Source organism: Equus quagga, chromosome 16 (genome assembly GCF_021613505.1).
Source record: "Equus quagga isolate Etosha38 chromosome 16, UCLA_HA_Equagga_1.0, whole genome shotgun sequence".
NCBI lineage: Eukaryota > Metazoa > Chordata > Mammalia > Perissodactyla > Equidae > Equus > Equus quagga.
Window position 1 is genome coordinate 81,049,621 of NC_060282.1, and position 16,132 is coordinate 81,065,752.

General features: G+C 40.3%; 1 protein-coding gene and 1 pseudogene across 5 annotated transcripts in view; both read right to left on the reverse strand.

Annotated features, from left to right (window-relative positions):
• The window catches only part of RMDN1 (regulator of microtubule dynamics 1), a 39,583-nt gene extending 23,974 nt beyond the window's left edge, over window positions 1-15,609 (reverse strand). For all 5 annotated transcript variants that reach the window (XR_006885650.1, XM_046642509.1, XM_046642508.1 and 2 more), the window contains exons 1-2: window positions 15,422-15,609; window positions 10,469-10,586 (exon numbers count right to left, since the gene is read on the reverse strand). Coding sequence is in view for 4 of the 5 variants with exons in the window: in XM_046642509.1 (XP_046498465.1) it covers window positions 10,469-10,586; window positions 15,422-15,532 (229 nt within the window). In the remaining variant the exon portion in view is untranslated. The remainder of the gene's footprint in view (window positions 1-10,468; window positions 10,587-15,421) is intronic.
• LOC124228180 (L-lactate dehydrogenase A-like 6B) lies at window positions 7,440-8,864 on the reverse strand (annotated as a pseudogene).
• Window positions 15,610-16,132: the final 523 nt, after the last annotated feature.

A 16,132-nucleotide genomic window follows, 5' to 3' on the forward strand; every position in this document is an offset into this window, starting at 1 on the left:
ACTACCCCAAACTGGGAAAGGAAACAGATACACAGGTCCAAGAAGCACAGAGTCCCAAACAAGATAAACTCAAAGAGGCCCACACCAAGACACTTTATAATCAAAATGTCAAGAATTAAAGATAAAGAGAGAATCCTAAAAGCTGCAAGAGAAACACAACAAGTTACATACAAGAGACCCCATAAGGCTATCAGTTGACTTCTCAGAAGAACCTTAAAGGCTAGAAGGGAGTGGCACGATATAGTTAAAGTGCTGAAAGGAAAACACCTACAGCCAAGAATACTCTACTCGGTAAGGTTATCATTCAGAATGGACGGAGAGATATAGTTTCCCAGACAAGTGAAAACTAAAGGAGTTTATCACCAAGAAACCAGGCTTACAATAAATGCTAATGGGACTTATTTAAGTGGAAAAGAGAAGACCACAAATAGGAATAATTATCACACACAAAAAATAAAATCACTGGTAAAGTCAAATATACAATAAACGTAGCAGATCAACCACCTATGAAGCTAATATGAAGGTCAAAAGACAAAAGTACTAAAATTATCTACTTCCATGATAGGGTAACAGATACACACACACACACACACAAAAGTTAGATAGCAAAAACATAAAAGGTGGGAGGAAGGCAGTAAAAGAGTAGAGCTTTTAGAAAGAGGTCAAACTAAAGAGATCATCAACTTAATATAGATTGTTATATATGTAGGTTATTATATATGAACCTCATGGTAATCACAAACCAGAAACCTGTAATAAATACACAAACCAGAAACCTGTAATAAATACACAGAAAACTAAGAGAAAGGAACCCAAACATAATACTAAAGATAGCCATCAAACCACAAGGGAGGAGAGCAAGAGAAGAACTACTAAAACATCCAGAAGAAAAGTAAAAAAACAGCAATAAGTACATTCTTATCAATAGCTACTTTAAATGTCAATGGAATAAATGCTCAAATAAAAAAGCATAGTGTAGACGATTGGATAAAAAAATAAGACTCATATATATGATGCATACAAGAGACACACTTCAGACATAAAAACACAAACCGAAAGTGAAGGGATGGAAAGATAATCCATGCAAACAGCAAAGAAAAGAGTGGGGGTAGCAATACTTATATCAAACAAAACAGACTTTAAAACAAAAACTGTAACAAGAGACAAGAAAGGGAACAATCCAACAAGAGGATGTAACACTTGTAAATATCTATGAACCCAACATAGGAACACACAAATACATAGAGCAATTATTAACAGACAATAAAAGGAGAAATAGAAAGTAACACATTAATAGGGGACTTTAACACTCCACTTACACCAATGGATAGATCATCCAAACAGAAGATCAATGAAGAAACATTGGTCTTAAATGACACATTAGACCAGATGGACTTAGTAGATATATACAGAACATTCCATCCACAAACTGCAGAATACAGACTCTTTTCAAATGCACATGGAACATTCTCCAGGATTGATCACATATTAGGCCACAAACAAGTCTCCATAAATTTAAGAAGATCGAAATAATACCAAGCATCTTTTCTGATCACAATGGTGTAAAACTAGAAGTCAACTACAGGACGAACATCAGAAAGGCCAAAAATATGTGGAGATTAAACAAAATGCTACTCAACAATATTTGGGTCAACAAATCAAAGGCGAAATCAAAAAACACCTGGAGACAAATGAAAATAGAACATGCCAAAATATATAGGATACAGCAAAAGTGTCTCTAGGAAGGAAGTTTATAGTTTTTCAGGCCTACCTCAACAAACAAGAAAAATCTCAAATAAACAATCTAACAGAGCACCTAAAGGAATTGGAAAAAGAAGAATAAACAAAGCCCAAAATCAGTAAAAGGAAGGAGATAATAAATCAGAGCAGAAATAAATGAAATAGAGACTAAAAAAACCATAGAAAAAACTCAATGAAACCAAAAGCTGGTTCTTTGAAAAGATAAACAAAATTGACAAATCCTAAGCTAGACTCAGCAAGAAAAAAAGAGAAAAGGCTCAAATAAATAAAATCAGAAATGAAAGAGGAGAAACTACAATGGACATCTCAGAAAGACAAGAGTATCAGAGAATACTATGACAAGCTCTACACCAACAAACTGGATCATCTTGAAGAAAGTGATAAATTCTTAGAATCATACAACATTCCAAAACTGAATCAAGAGGAAATAGACAATTTGAATAGACCAATCACCAGTAAGGAGATCAAAACAGCAATCAAAAACCTCCCAAAAAATAAAAGAGCAGGACCAGACAGCTTCTCTGGTGAATTCTACCAAACTTTCAAAGAAGACTTAACATCTATGCTTCTCAAACTCTTCTGAAAAACTGGAGAGGAGAGGAAGCTTCCTAACTCATTCTACGAGCCAACATCACCCTGATACCAAAACCAGACAAGGACAACACAAAAAAAGAAAATTACAGGCCAATATCACTAATGAAGATCGATGCAAAAATCCTCAACAAAAAACTAGCAAATCGAATACAACAGTACCTTAAAAAGATCATACAGTATGATCAAGTGGGATTTATTCCAGGGACTCAGGGATGGTTCAACATCCACAAATCAATCAATGTGATACAGCACATTAACAAAATGAAGAACAGAAATCACGTGATCATCTCAATAGATGCAGAGAAAGCATTTGACAAGATACAGCATCCATTTATGATAAAAAACTAAATAAAATGGGTATAAAAGGAAAGCACCTCAACATAATAAAGGCCATATATGAGAGATCCACAGCAAATATCATTCTCAATGGTGAAAAACTGAAAGCTATCCCTCTAAGAACAGGAACCAGAAAAGGATGCCCACTTTCACCACTTACTTAACATACTATTGGAAGTCCTACCCAGAGCAATCACACAAGAAAAAGAAATAAAAGGGATCCAAACTGGAAAGGAAGAAGTGAAGCTGTCACTATTTGCAGATGACATGATTTTATATATAGAAAACCCTAAAGAATCCACCAAAAGACTTTTAGAAATAATGAATGAATAAGGTAAAGTTGCAGGATACAAAATCACCACACAAAAATCAGCTGCGTTTCTAACACTAACAACAAAATAGCAGAAAGAGAAATTAAGAATACAATCCCATTTACAATTCCAACAAAAAGAATAAAATACCTAGGAATAAATCCCACCAAAGAGGTGAAAGACCTGTACACCGAAAACTATAAAACACTGTGAAGACACAAAGAAATGGAAAGATAGTCTGTGCTCCTGGATTGGAAGAATTAACGTAGCTAAAATGGCCATACTTCCTAAAGCAATTACAGATTCAATGCAATCCCTATCAAAGTTCCAATGACATTTTTCACAGAAATAGAACAAAGAATTCTAAAATTTATATGGAACAACAAAAGACCCGGAATAGCCAAAGGAATCTGGAGACAAAAGAACAAAGCTGGAGGTATCACAGTCCTTGATTTCAAAATATACTACAAAGCTACAGTAACCAAAATAGCATGGTACTGGCACAAAAACAGACACATAGATCAATGCAACAGAATTGAGAGCCCAGAAATAAACCCACACATCTATAGACAGCTCATATTTGACAAGGAAGCCAAGACCATAAAATGGAGAAAGGGAAATCTCTTCAATAAATGGTGCTGGGAAAACTGGACAGCCACAGGCAAAAGAATGAAAGTTCACCATTATCTTACACCATACACAAAAATTAACTCAAAGTGGATCAAAGACTTGAATGTCAGACCTGAAACCATAAAACTTCTAAAAAGAAAACATAGGCAGTACGCTCTTCGACATCAGCCTTAGCAACATATTTTCAACTTCCATGTCTGACCAGGCAAAGGAAACAATAGAAAAAAGAAACAAATGGGACTACATCACACTAAAAAGCTTCTGTACAGCAAAGGAAACCATCAACAAAACGAAAAGACAACCTAACAATTGGGAGAAGATATTTGCAAATCATATATCTGGTAAGGGGTTAATATTCAAAATATATAAAAAACTCATACACCTCAACAACAAAACTAACCACCCAATTAAAAAATGGGCAAAAGATTTGAACAGAGATTTCTCCAAAGAAGATATACAGATGGCCAACAGGCACATGAAAAGATGTTCAACATCCTAATTATCAGGGAAATGCAAATCAAAACTACAATGAGATATCACCTCACTCCGGTCAGAATGACCATAATTAACAAGATAGGAAATAACAAATGTTGGAGAGGTTGTGGAGAGAAGGGAACACTTGTACACTACTGGTGGGAGTGCAACCTGGTGTAGCCGCTATGGAAAACAGTATGGAGTTTCCCCATAAAATTAAGAACAGATCTACCATATGATCCAGCTGTTCCACTGGGGGTATTTATCCAAAGAACTTGAAAACACAAACGCATAAAGACACATGCACCCCTATGTTCACTGCAGCACTATTCACAATAGCCAAGACTTGGAAGCAACCTAGGTGCCCATCAAGGGACAAATGGATAAAGAAGATTTGGTATAAATATACCATGGGAGACTTTACAGCCATAAGAAATGATGAAATCTGGCCATTTGTGACAACATGGATAGATCGTGAGGGTATTATTGCAAGTGAAATAAGTCAGGGGGAGAAAGTCAAATACTGTATGATCTCACTCATAAGTAGAAGATAAAAAGGACAAATACATAGCAACAGAGATTGGACTGGTGGTTACCAGAGGGGAAGACGGGAGGGAGGAGGGTGAAAGGGGTGAGTAGGCACATGAGTGCGCTGACAGATTGTAATTAGTCTGTGGATGGTGAACATGATGTGATCTACACAGGAATCGAAATATAATGACATACACCTGAAATTTATATAATACTATAAACCAATGTGATCGCAATAAAAGTAATTTTTAAAAATATATTGATCTGGCATATTTGAATGTGTACATGGTATGTGTAAGTACAAAAGTGACATTTAACTCTATTCACTTATTTTTCTCTCAGTCCCTGAGAAGACTGATAAAGAGATTACTGTCCAATCTAGGAATTCTACATCTCATCACTCATGTAATTAAAGGAAAATTTAGAAATGTATTAAATTAAATCTTTCTGTGTGTATTATTCTTCTATAACTTCTTAAATCACTTATCTCCAATTTCTTTAGTAATCAGTATAATATCATAAGCTATAGTATTCAGGCTTCAAATATATATATATTTTTTTCTTGATTCTAAACAAATTTCTAAAATCATACAGTGTGCAATTTATAAGAAAAAATGCACTTACTCTGATACTAGACTCACACAGGAACTAGGGTGGCAGCGTGTAGACCACTCACATGTCTGCAAACCAGTTGTGTGTTTACTTGTTTAATGTTCTGCACTTTTGCTGAAAATATTTAAAAGTAGGCTATGTTACTGACATTAAAAGATGATAGTCTATAAAATGGGCTAAACTTCCAAAGTAAATTACCTTTCAACTTACGTAATGAATAAATATCTCAACTTAGGTAATACAGAGGAAGAAAACCGAGATATTAATACACCTACAGTGAAATCTAAATTTAGCCTAAAATGAATATGCTCATGATCATAACAATGCCTAGAATTTGTTTTAAAAAGCCAATGAAGTGACTTACTGCATATATATAAAGTTTGGCTTTCTAGTTTTTCTTGCTAAGTGCATTCTTAGCCACGTGAGAAGTATGTGGACAAAAATGAAATACTGTACTCCTCCCAGCAAGCAGAGTAGCTGTATTTCTGAAGTTTCTCCACACAGATCTTATAAAGTAGAAAATGAATATCTAGAGTTTCTGGTTACTCTTAAGATTTTCCTAGATACTAGGAGACTCTAAAAAGCAGCAACATTATCCAAACTCACGGCAAACTTTCCACCCCAGTAATATGGCGTCTCAGCAGCTCTGGAGAAGCGCCTCTAAGAAAGCCCTGACATGGTACAAAGGAGTGTGCGTGCAGGAGCACCAACCTCAGCTCTGCAGCTTCATCAGGAAACAGGAACCGACGGAAGGACAGAGAAGAGACAAGCGAAGGGAGTGTATGAAGAACCTTTATTTAAGTTGAGCCCCTTGAAATTATCTTCTCAGCATTTTACAAGTGAACTTTCACAAACACACACGAGTACTGTGAATGTATTAGCATATCTTGAGGGGCTTTAAATTTTGTCTATTTTAAGGAAATAACGAAAAACTTTCTACTGGAGTGTTTCAATTACTGCTGACAAGTGGGTATTTGGTATTATCTTGTGGTAACTACAGACATTACCATTTAAAAAATGAGTCCCACAATCTCACCCAACTGGAATGTCAAAAATATTTATGGATGCCCTTAAATTAATTTCTAAAAAATTCTCACTTCAGAATATTATTTAATCCCAGTAAATGGAGGAGGAAAAATTTTTTAATTGACTTTAATGAGCATGAAGCAGATCTAAAGAGAATTAAGACCTAAAGAGAAGAAGTTTTGATGAATGGAATTATTTGAAGACCAATTCCTAAAAAATATGAAAAGGACCACAGCATAGCAAATAAAAGAGATATATTGACAAAGTAAAACTTGCAAGGACCAATGAAGCTATATTTTTATAGGAAAACAGATTATTATCCAAGTTAAAAAAAAATTCTGGGGCCAGGCCAATGGCACAGTGGTTAAGTTCACGTGCTCTGCTTCCGCAGCCCAGAGTTTGCAGGTTCAGATTCTGAGCATGGACCTACAGACCATTCAAGCCACACTGTGGTGGCATCCCACATACAAAAAAAGAGAGGAAGATTGGCACAGATGTTAGGACAGTGACAATCTTCCTCAGGCAAAAAGAGGAACACTGACAACAGACGTTAGCTCAGGGCTAATCTTCCTCACCAAAGTAAAAAAAAAAAAAAGAAAAATCTGGTTTCTATATTTTATCAATAATTCATGTTTTTTCAAGGGCTATAGCCTAGTCTTACAAATTATATAAACATACCAATCAACTAATTATAAAATGAGGTTTTAAGAAAACAAAGCTACCAAGATAGACAAAATAAATATCCATATTCTGTTCTTTGCATTAACTTTTTGAGTACTCAAAATATGCTTGAAAATACTGAAAGGATTCTAAAATGTAAGGCAGTTTTCATTAAAATCTGTAATAAAAGCAATGACTTTAGTTTTCAGAATAAGTTATACCTTGGAATACTAAAATGTTTTTTTCCCAAGGTCAAATCAAAGTTTTATTTGCTGTTAGGATTGGAACTAACATTTAGAGTACAGACTTTTATTTTTACATTGTAGAGGAAGTTATAATTTTTTTAATACCATATAAACGAACACAGGTATAAGCCAGCCAGAATGAAAGAATTAGCATGTACTGGATGAAAAGAATCAGAATTTCTATAACACAATGAACACATGTATCAAACATTCTTTTAGACCAAATGGCAACTACAAATATATATACGAGGCAAGTGCCAGTATATCAGACACAGCAAAAACATCTTTGATACACTCACTTAGGAATGGTAAAAAGTACATATCATCCAGTATCTGATGCTAAATAAAAAAGCTGGAAGGCTAAACAAACAGGGGATTCACTCCATCCCATTTCCTTTCTTTAACTTTTATGAATTCAAGTCTATTCAAAAGTTTGATATATAATCCCATAACTATCTTTTCTTCGATAACTTCAGAACGGTAGCTTTAAACAACTTTAAAGCTTGAGCTCCTTCTGAATTTCCCAAGGTTTTTCTGTACTCTTTTTCGAACGGGTCTCCTCTTCAGCGGTCAGCTTTATCTTTAAAAGGTCTGCAATACCATTCTCTCCTGGCATACAAGGAATGCTAAGGAATACTTCCTCATTTACTCCATTAGAGGCCCTTACTTATGGTGGAAACCAGACACACTCCCCTAAGATTCTTTGAAATGCTTTCCATTAAACCAGCTACAGATAGGCCAATGGCCCAGTTAGTATAACCTCTCATTTTAAACATCTCATAGCCACAGATAATCACTCCTTCGTGGACATTTTCCCACTGCTAAGGATCTTTATCAATTCCTATATCTGAGTTCAGATCCTGTAGAGGGACATGAGCAACGTCAAGTCCACTCCACACGGGTACACTTGAGTCTCCATACTCTCCAAGGATCCATTCATGACAGCTTTCAGAGTGGATACCAAGCTTCTGCCCAAAAAGAAATGGAAACGGGCAGTGTCCAGATTACAGCCACTTCCAATAACAATTTTTGGGAAATGCACTCAACTTTTAAGCTACATAAGTTAAGATATCCACTGGCTTGGAAACAACTATCAGTTTGCAGCAGGGACTATACTAGGTAATATTCAAAACCAATAATTTAAAGATGGACACATTTTGCTTGACCATATGAAGGCACGTTTCTCCTTTTCTTGGGATGCACCTGCTGTGATAGTCACTAGGTTGGAGTTTGCAGTGACAAGCTAACGTTTACTGGAAACAACATTTGGCATTTTCACCAAAGGGCTGCCATGATGAAGACCCACTGCCTGACCCTCCAGTTGGCCTTCATCAACATCCACAAAGGCAAGTTCATCACTCCAGTCTTTTGATAAGAAGCTGACAGCACAGGCCATGCCAACCGATCCTGTTCCCATAATGGAGATCTTAGTGTGATGAGCGGTCTCCTCTGAAGTGAAATTCTCCGTAAGTTCACACTGGATAGTTGCCATCTTAGGAAGGGGGGTGAAGGACCAGCTGTCGCTGAGTGGGATGCATGCTGCCTAGCAGGGACACAGAGCCATCCCCAGGCAAAGGAAATTTGCTACCGCAGTGCCTACTCTCCAGCTGCTCCACAGGACTCCTGCAGCCCAGTTCATGGCCACTCACTCAAGAGGAGGAAGAAAAGAATGGAGGAAAACCATGCCAAAGTTCCTTAAGGCGCAAAGCAAGGGAACAGTCAACCCCCACCACTGCAGCTGTGCAAGGCCATACCCAGCTCATGTGGGCCTCACAGGGCCCTAGTGCCTTAAAACAGTATTTTTAATTTACTGGCTATACAATAATTTTTTGTCATTAAGACACTTCTGAAAAGATCAACTATGATCATTAAGGATAAAAGTAATTTCAGCTTTGCCTTTAAACATGCCATAGTTTGTTGCTTAAGGAAGCACTAAATCTTTGCATACATTTTTGTAATGAAATGATGCTAAAGCACACTGAAACTAAGTGTGATGATGTGAAAAGAAACAGATAAGAGTTCTAATCTCTGCTCTGACACTTTGACTTTGAAGAAGTTTAACTTTGTGAGCTTCCCTTATAACGGCACACACACACACAGAAAAATCTCTGAAGTGCAACCACAGGGCACATCTCTCAAGGATAAGCTCTTAAAAAATGAATATTATAATGTGATAATACGACATGTCCTAACTACTTTACAAGGTCAGAGTGAGAATTGAAGTTATGGTGAAAAGTCTACGGAGCTTTAAAAAGCTGAGTTGTTCTAAGTATTTGCCAAAATATGTCATCGAGCCAGTGACAAAATCAAGTCCTCTACTGTATCCTTCATGAAAATGACACATTAGAAAAGAAAGAAAAGGTAAAACAAAAATACAGCAACTCTCAATTATCTGCTTTTTTAAAGATAAGAACAGTCACAGATAAATGAAATCAATAAATAACCAGTAAAATAACTAGTAATTTTTAGCTAAGATCTTCAAATTCATCTACCAGAACTTTAATAAGAACATCTATTCAAAATCAAATCTCTGCTTCTTTCCCCAATCAGTCACCTTCTTGATGATTAAAAGTAGGGACTGTGAAAAACAAACAGGCTTAACCCATAAATTAATAAAAGTTTTTCTCTAATATACTGAAATTTTGGCTCCGTCTACATACACATTTGGTTTACCTAAATTTAATTTTTCAAAGATGGCAAGTCAGTATATGCTTACTTATCTATCATATGCCAAATAAGAAACGTGATGAAGTTTTTCTACTTTTCAACCAGTGATTTGATATTTAATACCAAACTGCACTCTGTTTGTGAATAAAATACTTCTATCTCAAAGAAATTGGGTCTTTCTTAACTGTATCAAGAACAGCGTAACACCCTGGCCTTAAGGAAACAATCACTGAATCATTATAGAGCAGGGGTTGGCAAACTTTTTCTATAAAGATGCAGAGAGTAACTGTTTTAGGCTTTGTGGGCCAGATATAGTCTCTGTGGTATAGTCTCTTCCCCCCACCCCACTATCCCTCAACCCTTTAAAGATGTAAAAAATATTCTTACCCAAGGGTCCTATAAAACTATAAAATATTAATAGAGTATTTCTCTCTGAAGGAGCTCTAGTTGATAGAACAAATTATATATACATATATCAGACTGACAGGTAGAGAAAAGCAGGAAACAATCTAGCCTGTAACAACGTTAGTTTCATCATCTACTCAAACATAACTAAATTATTAACAAAATATAACAAACATAAGAAACTCTAAGTGCTCCAGGTGTTCACCTGAGGCTTACCTGTGGCTGCGGCACGAACCAAAGCAGCCTGGGAAATGACTTGATAAGTTTCAAAACCCAAGTAAGACAAGGCTGAGAGCAAAAGGCTTCTTTTGAAAGCTCCTCCGTTCCCCACCACCTATGGAAACAATTATGGTCAGAACTATCAAACAGAAAACTTGAAGGAACCGCTACCCCAAGAAAAATTACATCAATTTTCTCCCACCCCCAAAGCAATCAATCCAAAGAATTTTGGAAGCTCAAAATTTACTTCATCAAATTCTTGAGGAAAACTATTTCACATTATTACCTTACAGGGAGAGCATAACCTGTTAAGAAGATTCTTAATGACTAAATGTGGTAGCTTATCTAACAATCACAGTCACGCTGAAAAGTGCTGGATTGGACGATTCACATCTTATTTGAGGAGACACGGATATTAACAAAATTGTATGAAATAAAATATGATACCAAATATAAAAAATATCAATCTTAAGAAAAGACAAGATGAAAAATATCAAATATGGTAATTACTACACATAAAAAATGTACACAGCTTTAAGACATCTTCAAAAATGATCCATAAAACGCAGTTTTAAAATAAACAACGAATAGGGGCTGGCCCGGTGGTGTAGTGGTTAAGTTCAGTGTGCTCCGCTTTGGGGGCACGGTTCGCAGGTTTGCATCTGAGGCGTCGACCTCCACCGCTCATCAGCCACGCTCTGGAGGTAAACCCACATATAAAGTACAGGAAGATTGGCACAGATGTTAGCTCAGGGCTAATCTTCCTCAAGCCAAAAAAAAAGTATACCCAAACAGATTTAGAAATTAGTTTTCATAATTATGGCCAGGATTCTCAAGACCAATGGCAAAGGAGGAGTATATGGATACCACTCCAGCAACACCTTTTCCCATGACAATTTTTCTTTCACACAGCATCATTTTTTCCCTTTCTGTTGACTTATTCCCATCAGTATACAAATAAGTTATACAATCTTGGTAAGCTGTGACTTTTCCCTTAAAAACAAAAACAAAAAGCTTCTTGTTGACTTCACATCTCCCTTCAGCCTCATTTTCCAACTTCTCTTCTCAGCAGGACTCTTGAAAAAAGTTGTCTGTTCTCTGTCTTCCTCTCTTCCCACTCTCTCTCTTTTTTTTTTTTTTTTAAAGATTTTATTTTTCCTTTTTCTCCCCAAAGCCCCTGGGTACATAGTTGTATATTCTTCGTTGTGGGTCCTTCTAGTAGTGGCATGTGGGACGCCGTCTCAGCGTGGTTTGATGAGCGGTGCCACGTCCGCGCCCAGGATTCGAACCAACGAAACACTGGCCCACCTGCAGCGGAGCACACGAACTTAACCACTCGGCCACGGGGCAGCCCCCCCCACTCTCTCCTGAACTCACACAAATCAGTTTCACTCCCCCAACTCCGCTGATGGCATTCCAGCTGAGGTAACCAAGGACACTGCTGTTCCCTAGGGTCACTTCTGGGTTCTCCTCTCATGTGGCCTAGCAACAGCATTTCATAACTAATCACGCTCTCCTTTTTTTAACCATGAAGAGATGTTTAATTTTTTAAAACAGCTTTATTGAAACATAAGTGACATACCATAAACTGCACACACAAGTTGTAATGTGTACAATTTAAGAACACGTATAAACCCATGAAAGCACTGCCATCACCATCAAGATAACGAACATACCCATCAAGCCCCAGCCGCGTGCCTGTCCTCCCTCCGCCCCGGCTGCGCCCCGCGCTCTGGAAGCGCTCTCCACCTGGCTTCTGGAATCTACTATCTTGATTTCCTCCTGTCCTATAACTGCTCCTTCTCTTTGTTGGTTCCTCATCTCCAATACCTCACTGCCCAGGTGTGTCCTGGGCTTAGTCTCAGACCTTCTTTTCTCTTTTTGTAGCACTTTGGTGACTTTGCTTCGTTTCATGGCTTTAAATACCATCAACATGCCAAAAACATGCAAACGCAGTGTGAAGCCCAGATGCCTCCTCCAAACTTGAGACTCACACATCCAGCTGCCTAATCAACACCTGTCTCCACGTGAAGTGCAACAGGCCTCTCAAGCTAATCAGCCAAAACAGCTATTGTTCCTCAAAACCATTCCTCTCAGTTTTCCCTTTCGTGGTAAATGCCAACTCTATTCTTCTAGTTGTTCAGGTTAAAAAAAATAAACAGAAAACCTTGGAGTCATTCTCCACTCTCTCTCTCACAACCCACATCTGAATCCACACCTTAATTTCTCACACCCTGGGTTGGAATAAGGGATCCAACAAATTCCAGTTTGCTGAATGCTTTATTTACTTTCTTGAGCATGAATATTCAAGACATTGCACTTAACTGGATTCAAAACCAATCTACAGGAAAGCAGTAAAACTAAATTTGACTCTTTTAACATTTAATTTGTTGAGTTTATCCATATTTACCAAAGAGAAGCAAGGTGGGACAGGAGCAGAGTATGGGCGTGGGTGTGTGTGTATGGTGGTGGTGGTAGCTAGAAAAAGAAGAGAAAAAGACTAAGATTTTATCAGTAAATCTCCTAGTTCCCTATTCCTCTGGCAGAGCTATTACATAGTGGGCAATGTTGCACAGACTGCTAGAGCCTGAGAAAACGATACATTTAGAGTGTCAGCTTTCTTGCTTATATCATGCTCAATAAACAATATTCTCGCTTTCTTAGAGGGAAGAAAATGCATTGTTGGGAAGCTGACGTTTATATTTCTTGTAAATTAATGAAGTGACAGTTTACCAGTAGGACTCTTATCAGCTTGTTTAATGTGAAGCAGCTCTCTGCTCATCTCTGGGAAAGCAATAAAAATCATGTTTCTGGAACTAAAAAAATCAATTAAAGGAATCAGGACTCAGTGACACCTCCAAGATATTAACAACTTGTTGATATCTTAGACATTATCTGAGACAGCCAGAATGTGCTATTTCACCTTGTACTTCCAACACCAAGCACAATGCCTTCATAAATTAAATTCTCAAAAAATATTTGTTAAAAAATATATACGCCTGTTGAACAATTGCAGCAAACTCTTAGAGATGTCTCTCTTCAACATTGATTATACTAACTTCAAGCTGGAAGGAATTCAAAAATACAAACTCATCACTAGATGGAAAGGAATGTGTCATCACCACCTCCTAGTTTTCCTCAACTTCCTGTCAGCTCCTTCTCCTTTAAATGCCGGGATTCCTCTGTGGTAGGTTCTAGGCCTTCTTCTCGTCTTACTGTTAAATACTTTCAATCTCTATCATGGCATGATTTACAATTTATCCTAAAATCTCCTGAATCTGTATCTACAGCCCAGACCTCAGAAGGTAAACACCAGAACTATCAAACTACTGTTTATTCCACATGTCTACTTGGCTATCTCATCACATTCACCTTAATTAGCCCCAAACATAACCCATCTCCTCCTTTACCCACTAAAGTACATTCTGCAGTCCTATCCCAGTGAATGGCACCACCATCCATCCCGCTGCTCTAGCCAGAAACCCGAGAACGTTCCTGGACTCCTTCCTTTCAACTCCCACACCAATGCTAGCTCTCAGGTCCGCTTAAGTCTATAGCCTTAACATCCTCTAAATGCATCCACTTATTTCCATTTCCATGGCTACCACTGAAGTTCAAATCACCACATTTCCCACCTACCTTATAGCAAGGATCTCTCATCTGGTCTCTGGCATCCATTCTACCCTTCCATTCTTGACATTAGATAAAGTTACTTTTTAATGCAAGTCTGCAATCAAACGACTTCCTTGTTTAAAACTCTCACGGCTTCCTACAACCTTTAGAACAGAATCAGAAATACTTAACATGGTTTAGAAGGTTTTCAGGATCTGCTTGTAGTAGGCAGCCTCTAAAAGGGTGCCCGATGGGTTCTGGTTCAAGATGGCAATGCAGGAAGATCCTGAACACCTCCTCCCACGGACCTGCCAAGTCTACAGCTACCCATAGAACACCTTCCTCGGAAAGAAACCTAAAACTAGCTGAGTGACTCCTGCACATCGGGCACATGAGAAAAAACCCACGTCACAACAGGCAGGAAAAGGTGAGACAAAATTCTGCCACAAAACCCACCGCTGGCACAGTGACCCACAATCAGGAGGGAACTCACATCCCCAAGTTTCCCCATGAGGAGAGAAGGGTCTGAACCTCACATCGGGCACCCCAACTTTTAAGATCTGCACCTGAGAGCCCCCAAAACATCCAGCGTAGAAAGCCAATGGGGCTTGCAGCCACGAGACCCACAAGGCTACAGGAACTGAGACACAGTTCTTAATTAGGGGGCCCGCGCAGACTCACCCGACCCGGACCCAGCGCAGAAGCAGCCAGATGAAAAGCGCCCCGACTTTCCGTGCAAGAGGCTCTGGGGCAGACATCTAATGCAAGACGCGTCTGGGGGCCTCTAGGAACCTTTTCCCGAGAGCCTGGAGGGCGGATGCCATCGCTGCGCTCTCCCTCCGCCCTGCTCCGGGTCCCCATCTCTCGAAAAGCAGCCCATGCACACGGCCGGTGCCCGATTCTTGCAGGTGTCACCCAGGGGACGCCCCGATGGCAGGGCTCCGGCGGTGGGCGCGGCCCACACTCACAAGTCCCCCAGGGCTGCGACAGACAGGAGGACAGGTCTTGACTGGGTATCCCTCTCCCCGCAGGGCCCGGCACAGGGTCACAGGTGAAACGCAGTCCCGGGCTCCGATGCAAGAGCCCCCATCAGCTTATCCTCCTATTCAAGCTCCCAACTGGATCCAAGCACCACGCTCCCCAGGGACCAGCGGCCAGCTGGAGCCCCTCCGCGCTCGTCCCCTACCCCCCAGGGTGGGCGCGGCGTCCCGGGGAGGAGAGCAGGGGACCGTCGTCGCGGTCCCGGCGCCTGCAACATCCTGCAGCATCCCCCAGCATCCTGCAGCATCCCGCCCGCGTCGCCGCTCGCTCCCCACCCTCCAGCCGGGACGCCGGTACCTCGGAGCCGCAGAGTCGCCGAGGGCCGCACCGACTCCGCCCGCTGGCCGCCCCCACCGGGAGCCAAGGCCGCGGGGGTACGACGCGCCAGAGCCGCGCGGCAAGCGCCATGACCCCGACTCGCCGCCTGATGCTTCACCCACGGGCCGCGCGGAGCGAAAGACGCCGGGCGCTTCCGGGGAAACCCACCTCCATCTGCTTCCGGGTCGGCACCGCCTCCGTGCCTCAGCTTCCGGTCCGCGCCTCGGGGGCGGGAAACACCCCGATTGGGCGGGACTCAGCGGCCCTCCTGCGCCTGCGCAGAGGCGACTGGGCGGCGAGCGGGTACCAGTCTCACGGCCGGCTCGTTTCTGCTCCCGCTCACCGCAGGCGTGGTGTGATTTGGGCACGTGGATGGATAGATCCCCAGAACGGATCTGAAAGCTCGGAGGTGGCCCGAGAATTGATGCGTGCGAGGAAAAAGTGACTTGCTATTTATAATTGTCTGCTGCCTTCGCAGTCGGGAGCATCCTGATCCTAGAGGGCCCTGTTTGAGAATAAGTGCTGGGAAGAATGAAACTGTTCTGCACGAAGAAGGGACAGCGAGCGGTTGAGAGACGGGAGGGGCAGTTCCTGGGGGCGAAGAGTGAAGCCAGAGAAGATGAACAAGGGTTGCGGAGCCCAGGCTGGTCTTGGGGAGAAAGAGTGGGGAGAGGGGCCTCTCGACGGGAA